At 38.1% G+C, this 9,483-nt stretch overlaps 1 protein-coding gene across 1 annotated transcript in view; it reads right to left on the bottom strand.

The window, feature by feature from the left end:
• Nucleotides 1-9,483, bottom strand: part of LOC118334859 (dual specificity protein phosphatase CDC14AB-like) — a 17,366-nt gene that overhangs the window by 5,940 nt on the left and 1,943 nt on the right. The window contains exons 2-6 of the mRNA XM_035670931.1: nucleotides 8,937-9,027; nucleotides 2,264-2,339; nucleotides 1,461-1,553; nucleotides 1,291-1,370; nucleotides 458-524 (exon numbers count right to left, since the gene is read on the bottom strand). Of these exons, the coding sequence (XP_035526824.1) occupies nucleotides 458-524; nucleotides 1,291-1,370; nucleotides 1,461-1,553; nucleotides 2,264-2,339; nucleotides 8,937-9,027 (407 nt within the window). The remainder of the gene's footprint in view (nucleotides 1-457; nucleotides 525-1,290; nucleotides 1,371-1,460; nucleotides 1,554-2,263; nucleotides 2,340-8,936; nucleotides 9,028-9,483) is intronic.

The raw sequence follows: 9,483 nt of genomic DNA, 5'->3' as shown, positions 1-9,483 counted from the left end.
TTTCTCATAATTACGAGATCAGGATCTCGTAATTATGACATAAGGTGTCAATTTTTTTTTTATCCAGTGAATGCAATGCGCTTCCGTAGAAAACAACCAATCAGAACCAAAAAAGATATAAAGACGCTTTGGGTTGGAGACTTTAAGATAGTTTATTGTTAAGTCCCATTCCCAGGGTCCCAAAGCGTCTGTATATGACACCCCAGGAATGAGACTCTTTAATCAACTATCTTTCTTGGCTCTGATTGGTTGTTTTTTATTCAGGTCCGGTGGATTCTCACAAATACCATTAGGAGCCCTAGGAAGAGCCAGAGGAACCTGATTATTTTCACAAATTCTCTGTCTCATGTACTACTGTCAGGATATAGTGAAAGTTTCAGCAAATATGACAAAAAAACTGTTTTTATAAAAATTACTACTGTATCTTTAAGTGCCCATGTACAAACTTGTTGTTTACCTTGCGTATTCCTTGTAAGCAGTCGAGGACAGTGAGGTTGAAGGAGCACTCTCCCACTCCTGCATCCCTGTGGGACACACACACACACACAGGCACACATACATACACACACACATACATACATACACACACACACATACATACATACATACACACAAGCACAAACACATACACACACACACATACATACATACATACATACACACACATACATACATACATACATACACACAGGCACACATACATGCACAGAAAGAATGAAGAATGTAAAATGTCCTTTGTGGCTCTGGATAAGCTTTGACAAAACTTTGCACATACATGATAGTTTGGACTGCCTCAAATATGTGTGCGTATTTGTACTTGTGAGCAGGCTTAGGTAGTAATGGATTACATGTAACAGAGTAATTTGGATACAAAAAAAGGTAAAAGTAATTAATTACAACTTTAATAAGTTGTTACCACAATATCAAACCGCTCTGAAAGGGATCCCAACGATATTGTTCGCCACTGTCATTGTTGTTAAAGTTGTGGTGTGGACTCGTCTTGAGTTAGAACGATTTTTAAAAAGATACATTTATAGTTATTGTTACAGTTACTACTATTGTCCAGATTTGATTGTGTACTTTAGGGGTGGGGGCACTAGAGTAAACAAGGGCACTTCTCAGATAATTAGCATGACTGGGCAGGATTTAATGTCAGGAGGGACTTGATGTGAATATTAATGAGAGTTTAAAGTAAACAGATCTCTGACGTTACTGCTGATAGTAGAGGATGGGAAGATAGAAAGACCGTCAGCAACACAAGCCAATGTGTGTGTTTGTGAGTGTTGATACCTGAACGGCAGGTAGCCTGCGTTGTTTCCTGAGATCAGAGTCCTGTAGGCTTCTTCTGGGCTTCTTTTCAAATAGATCACCTACAGGGGAGAGGTTATGCTGTGTTATTAGAAAGCTAAAAGGACAAACAGAATGATAGATGGATAAAGATCAAATAAAGAGATATTTACAGCATAGGCACCGATGAGAACGGCATCATTGGCTCTCTTTTTCTGGTCGTGACTGGTGTAGTGGACCAGTTTCTTCCTGGACATGGTGAAGGACTGAAGTAACAAAAAAGGTCAATATCTAATAAATAATCAGTAACAACAATACAACAGCACGAGTGACTTAGTTGTTTACGCAATGTAGACTGTAAATTTACACCACCGGGCTTTATGTTGCTGCCAAGCCATTGTTCCCACAACCATTATTCCGAAACCCCAATAGTCTTTGCCTATTAGATTGTAAGCCCATTTTTCCGACAGCCCGTTATTCCCAAACAAACGTCCAATTCTCTGAAGGCCTGTTGTTCCAAAAGTACACACTTTAGTATCACCCACTCATGTATGTAACTTAAGTGATGTAACTAATGTACTTATTATAACCCAACAATGATCCCAACTAAGTAGTTTTGGTGCCTAAACCTAACCAAACTGCAACAGTTAACCATGTTTGTTCTTGCAACCATAACAACGAAGGTCAACTGACTTTGTCCTTGCCAGCACTTCCAATTCCAAGATATTAATGGCAAAAAACTAAAGGGAGAGTGGGTATTTTGGGAAAAACTGGTCTTTGAGTGGGCTTTTGTTTCCGATTAACTGTCAGACCAATCAGCTTTTGGTCCAATGGTACGTTCTTTGGACTATTGGGGTTTCAAAATAATGGTCAGTTCCCTTTATGTCAGCCAAAAAAGTAGGTAAACTCTCTTGCACCTTAAATCTCTATAAAAGGTGTGTAATGACTACTTCACTGCATGTAAACTGTCTCCTACCTTGAGCTTCTTGTTGAGTTTGCAGCAGTATCTGTACAGCATGGCCTGGTTGAGGGGCCCAAAGTCTGCATAGAAACTGCAACACACACACAAACAGGAGTATGTCATACACTGCAACTATTTGTACAGCATTTTAATTTTCTGCAACTTTCTACTTCTATCCACACTACAAACAATGCACTCAGCAGTATATAAAGTACTGAAAATGAGCTCCACCTATCCCAGCTCAAACATTAAAGTGACAAACACATTAATATATCACTATTTATAATCCAATAATAAAATATACACATTATTCTGCAATGGACCATTCTACAAATTGAGAATTTTCACTTTTAGTACTTGAAATATGTTTTGATGCTTATACTTACTACTTTTCACCATTGTAGAGGATTAAAGACAACATTCACATTTGAGAATCTAAAATCAGATAATTGGACATTTTTCCTGAAAAAATTATTTAAAACGATGAATTAAATTAATATAACAGTCAGCAACTAATGGATTAATAAACGAATGGTTGAAGCTCTAGTTCTCTACTAATTTTGCCTTTATTTCAAAATAAGAGCACACTGTTATTCAAAATAACCTTTGTGTCTGATAAATGAAGTTTTATAACTAGGTTCAGGAACAGTGTAACTCTTAAACCTGGAGATTTAACTTATAAAAGTGTGAATAGCACATCAGCAGTTCAATCAAATTAAACTTTTTAAATGTATGTGTGACATAGAAACTATCAAATCAACTCACAACATACTTGGAACGGATGACAGAGTGACCTGGGTGTTTCTGCTACAATCACCTGTAGTTTATTCCCAGCTTTTTGAGTCAATGAATTTCATGAAGGTATGCAAAGGAAAAAACTAGCCTGCTAATCGCAAATAATCATCTGCTTCTTCTTCGAGGCCAGTGGAGCAGTCTATTCTGATAATCTGCAGCTAAGATCGTTAAGACAGCTGCTGTGTTTGACGTGTTGAGACTACAGTGACCTCCTAAACATATTAAGCGTCTGGATTTCCATTTGCTAGGGCTAAACATGCTACAAATTCCACTGCCATTCAAGAACTACATGAGTGCACCAACATTGCATATCATCGTATCAGTCATCAGCTGACCCACAGAACACCTGAATAGCAAATAATGTTCAAAGAATGGACTAAAATCCCTATAGTGAATGGGAAGCCTGATCTCGTGGGCAATTCTTACTCATCCCATTTGCATTAAAAGTCGCAGCAGGTTTAAGCAGCCGTACGTCAATGACAGTATTTCTCCTTATTTGAACTGTACTGTGAGTGAAATTTAACAGGAATGTACCAATACATTCTCTGTTTCCAGTCTGTAAGAGACAGGGACAGAAAAGACAAAGGGTCAACCGCTTCCTTGCATTTGGTTAGGCTTCATGTTTGTCCCAATGAGAGCTACATGAGCTCATCAGAGTGGCCTCAAACATTCGTGTACTTGAGGGGTGGGGGCAGGGACTGGACAGGATTTAATGTCAGGAGGGACTGAATTTGAATATTAATGAAAGTTTAAAGTAACCACATCTTCACCTCAGACGTTACTACTACTTGTAGGGGATGGCAAGAATTTGTAGGTTGTGCTCTCTGGAGAATTTCTTTATACACCTGCAGCATGTTGCATCAGTGCCTGATTTAGTTACAAACTAACCTTTTTACTAGGGTTAGGGTTAGGCTTTACTCTCCCATCACTGCTATGCTGACCACATGCAGCTGTATTTTTCAGTAAAGCCACATGATCTGGGTAACATTGGTACCCTCCATGACTGCCTGGCTGCTGTTAAGTAATAGATGTAACTCAACTTCTTCCAGCTAAATGCTGAAAAAACAGGTTGTTCTTATAGTTTCTAAAATCTTTTTCTGACTTGCCTTCCCTACTGGAATGTATTTTTCTGTATTTTTCAGTGTATTGTGCATTGTATTGCTTTTCTGTAATTATATCCTGTGCAGCACTTTGTGACGTTGTTTTTAAAGGTGCTATATAAATACAGTTTTACTTACATATTGCTGGTGCAACCCAGTGCAGGTTGCAAAATAAGTGTTGCACATTGTTGGTGCAAAGCTTAAATCACAGAAGAGTGTGATTTAGACCCCTGTTTTGTCAGCGTTGAACAGTCCTGCATTTTTTCTTCATTTAAAATAAAGCAAAATAATTTTGTTGTTTTTTGTTTTTGTATGACCTGCAGAAAACAATTCATGTTTTATTCCTGCCTTAGCCAGATTTCTATCCCAGCTGGAACCTTTCCAAAATGCTGAAGCATTGCTTTTGACCCACAGAAACATGGTCATATTCATCCTTATTCAAACTTTCCCTCACTGGCTACTGATAACCATTTCAAATGTTATTGACAACATTTAAGGCAATGTTTCTATATGACCAGATGTGTGTCCAGAGGTGGCTGAGCCTACACTGTCAGTGCTTCTTGGCTTCACCCTCCCACACAGGCAGATAGCTAGTTTTTCTTGGTGTAAAGGTTCAGGAAATTTGTAAAAGCCAGCTTTTTTCATTTTCAGAGTAGATAAATCCCAGCACTGAGCTGCTTTTCAGCTCTTTCACTCACTGCAAATCAGACACTAAATACACATATTTTATTAGCAGAAACAATTAAGTTGACGTTTATGTGTGTGTGTGTGTGTGTGTGTGTGTGTAAAAAACATATCAGATACAAAACATTGTATTTTGTCTTAATACATTTCTGGAGGATCATTAAAAATGAATCTCTGTATATAACCTGACACACTGAATTTCCCCTTGGGGATGAGTATCTATTTTATCTAATATAATATAATATAATCACTCAACTAATAACTAAAGCCTAGAGGACTATTTAATGCACTGATATATTCTAATAGTCAGCCAGTACTAGTAGGCTTTTAAAAGCAAAAGTGGATTATTATTACATTGCATTATTGCCATTTTCATAAATTCTAATGACTCACGTTTCATGTCAAATATCTGTGTTCATTAGTTGTAAAACTGGTAGGCTGGTACAAATGGTAGATTGGAATTACGAAGCATCCAGTCAGAATGGTGTCGTCCAGTGTTTGTTCTAAATCTCTTTCCATCTCCAGGGCACTGATCTCATCTTGACCTATATCTTACAGTGGGATGATAACCACTGGCTGAACACTTATGGGAATATCAACCATAATAATAATAATCTCTATTTATAGAGCACTTTTCAAAATCCATCTTACAAAGTGCTTCACAAAGTCAGCAAAATATATATATATAAAATATAAAATCATAGTCAGAGTGAGTGGTTCAGTTCTCACAGGAACACATTTTTCATTCTAACAGTATTTGGTCCACATCATAAAGGAAGGAAAGAAGGAAGGGTCTAGTGTGTAACATTTAGAAGGATCTACTGTCAGAATTGGAATATAGTATAATTTTCCGATGATGTTTCATGAGTGTATAATCACCTGAATATAAGGATATCCTTGTGTTTGTTTAGAATGAGCTGCTTTTAGAGAGGGAGTGGGTCCTCTTCTACAAAGTCCACCATGTTTCTACATTAACCCAGGACAGTGAACCCAAACACTGGCTATAGATAGGGCCTTCTGTTCCGTTTTTTGTGAGTTTTGCGGGCCAGCATAGTTTCTCCTATATGCTTGGAAGGCTGAGCTGTATTCAAACGATTGCAATCTGCAACTTCACTGCTAGATTCCACTAAATCCTACACACTGGCCCTTTAAAGGACAGAGGTAAGGATGAGAGGAGTGGGATTAACCATGACGAGGCTACTTCCTTGGCCTACTGTACTTGAATTTGTTAGTAGTGACAAACAACAGATGATGTCCCTGTGTTACCCAGAAAAAATGTCCTATGTGTGTTCAGTTGGGTTGGAGGTCAGGTGACTGTGAAGGCAATATACAGTATATAACTTTTTTACTCTGGATTAATCTAGCAGAGAGCCATTACCAATGGCCTGTTAAATATCACACCTAGGACACTAATGAGACTGAGGACATGAGTCATCTTTTAGGAATAAGTTATGATCATTATCATTGCCAGATTGGACTATTGCTATATCCTGGTTTGCAGGCCAACTTCTCTGAAGGATGCAGAATACATCAATAGATTATACATATACTGTATAAGTTATATTACATTCTTCATGGGTGTAGTGCCTCACATTGTTACTATCCTATAAAGCCAAAAATAATCATCCAGGCTATGAAAGCCTGAGTAAGACATTGGCTTAATGATCCACTATGTAAAAAAAACCCTGTCATGAACTGGTCATGAAGTGATGGAGGTGACATATGATATCAGTACCGGCCGACAACAAGTGGTAAAAAGGGTAAGAGCAGTGGAGGGGAACTAGGAATACAAGAGTTGCACACCACCTGAACAATGCCTATTATATCCTCAGACTTATCTGAGATCTGCGGACAATCTGAGCACAGCTCACATGATCTTAATTTTATAGGCACAGACAAGTCTGTAGTATATGTAGATTTAATAAATGGTTCATAACACACTGTAATGTAGTTGCAAGCATGTAGGTGTTAAATGATCTATTTGTTAACAACTATAACTCCTGTGGACACCTATAAGCAGAGGAAGAGATAACAAATGACAGTTCTTAATAGTAAAAGTTCTAATAAACACTTAAAAATATCCTCATGTTTGATTCTAACTAAATCTTACATACTGGTCCTTTAAATATTTATATTGTGCTCATCATTGTTAAATTGGCCGAATTTGCATTGCATACATAGATCCAACAACCAGTTCCGACACCCCAGATGCCACCCTGAAATTTGTGGCACACCATTGACCTCTGCTATGCTGAACATGAGATGTTTCATTGTTCTTATTGCTGTCTTTGTATGAAACCTGGAATAAAAACCAGGATGCAATGAAGAATGTACAGTATACCAAGAATAGGCTGCCACCCTCATACAATACTCACTCTATTTTAAAAGTCCTTGAGCCACCACTGGTTGTAAATGGGTATTATTTGTACCTGATGTTTTTATTTGATTATACATTATCGTAAATATTCTCACATGGCTTGACTTGAAAAAGCTGTCTAGCTCTCCAGCATACAGTCCTATATTGATATTCCTGATTTACATTTTTCCAGTCATTCTAAAATCCTCATCCTATCACCACGGTTGAAGGCGGCAGATAGCTATGTATTGAATATGTGATTATCGTGATAATATTGTGTATCGCAATTATTTTGGCCAAGATAATTGTGACATGAAATTTTCATATCATCCCATGCCTAATTGAAAGCATACTCGACTTAGATATTAACCCACATTGTAAGAACCTTATGGTGGATCCTGTTTTACTATCTGATGTTGAGGCTCTGTCTTGAAGAGGGCTCCTGTCTTATAATCTAGTTTCAAGCCTTTCAAAAATTGTGCTATTATGTTCATTATTCCTAAATGAATGTGTTTAACCAAAGTCTGGGGTCCAGTAGTACTCCAGTGTCCAGTGTCTGTACAGATTGGGAGGAACAGGGGCAATGACTCGGGGACCAGCAGCTCATTTTTGCTCCAAGGCCTCTTCAACCTCAGGTAAATTGAACCCTGTCTACTGAAGAAATTCTTGCTGTTACTCCAGGGTTTCTAATCTACAACCAGTGCCTGAATTGGACTAAATAAAGAAGCCAGTGACTTAATTCTGCACAACCCTAAAGGAGCCAGTGACTTAATTCTGCACAACCCTAACCCTCAACAAAAAACAACCCGAACCCAAATTCCTTTAGCACTTTTTATTTTATGAAAGTATATTTTCAGTGCTGTAGTCCAGATCTTGGTGGCCATGCCCGCCAGAAGTGGCGGCACTCAATAAGAATTAGGGGAACTCATGTGGACAAAACTCAAAGTGCCAGTACTCACCCATTTTAGATACTGGCTACAACTACTACCGCAGTGAACATCAATCAGTTGAAAAGACGTTCAAAAAACTATAATGGTCACCTGTGAAAAGCCTTAACCACATCCAGATTTCTCATTTGAAAGCTAGAATGAATATAAAAACTAACCTCTGGAGTTGAAGCACAGTCTCATTGGGGAAAGCCTTATGCTCAACCCACTCATCCACCACATCTTCCTGCTACTGAGGATTTTGTTAGATTTTGTTTGTTTTGTTTCTTATACTATACATCAGGCTGAAGATAATACCACAAGTCCCGTGCATATACCTTTGCAGTAGCTGAACTTCAACCAATACGCCTGAGTACTTGCACATGCATGTAACAGCAGTAAGCACAATTGTATTATTTTACAACAATGTACAAAACTTTGGAGAAATACCTTTACACTCATCAATACCGTCTCTCTGTCAACCTACAACTGAACTAATGATCACATGATGAAACAAGTTTGTTTTTTGTGACACACTGATTGTAACCACATTGTAGCTGGTTAAAAAGAGGTCTTAGATGTTCAGGCCTAATATCTCCCAGTTTTAAACTAGAAATCAACGTTGAAATCCTGGTTAGTTCTCACTGGGACATGCCTTTGCTGTTTTGGTGCACTGCTACCGGTTGTGAATAATCTGTCATAATGCCATAAGTGCATCTCTGTCAGTCTGCCTTCCATTGTGTGAGTTGAGTATTCTGTGGCGGCATAATCTCTGGAACTGGCAGAGTGATGTTAATATGATCCAGCTGGTTATCACAGAGCCTTACCTCTCATATATGAACTCCTCGTCCGTGTTGAAGTAGTGCGTGTTGGCTGTATTCTTTGGTTTGACACGAAGAGTGGCAAAGTATAGCCGGTCTGTGGCGTTCGGCACACACACACACACACGTACACAAATACACAGACAGACAGGAGGACAAGCAGACAGATGCATTATTAATATGTGTTGTGAGTTCAAGTGGAGCACAGACAGTTTTGCTTTCATGTCTTGGACACAGTAGAACATCAACCTCATTACTCTGGACTGTACAGAAAATGAGCTAATTGTACCTGAGTGCACTCACAGGTCAAACAGACATTTACAAATTTCTTATACATTAAATTAGAGTGAAAGTCAACCTCCTCAAGGATCTCTGATACAAATCTTAGGTCAATAGTTTAAAATTATAATCTTTAACATTTCCTAATTTAAATGTCTATAAACACTAGAGCTATGTTGTATATGTACAACCCCAATTCCAATGAAGTTGGGACGTTCTGTAAAACATAAATAAAAACAGAATACGATTTGCAAATCCTTTTCAACCTATATTC

Source organism: Morone saxatilis, unplaced genomic scaffold (genome assembly GCF_004916995.1).
Source record: "Morone saxatilis isolate NCDOM2014 unplaced genomic scaffold, NCSU_SB_2.0 Contig23, whole genome shotgun sequence".
NCBI classification, from domain to species: Eukaryota; Metazoa; Chordata; class Actinopteri; family Moronidae; genus Morone; species Morone saxatilis.
The sequence above is the reverse complement of the archived record's forward strand: the minus strand, read 5'-3'. Positions and strand labels throughout refer to the sequence as shown.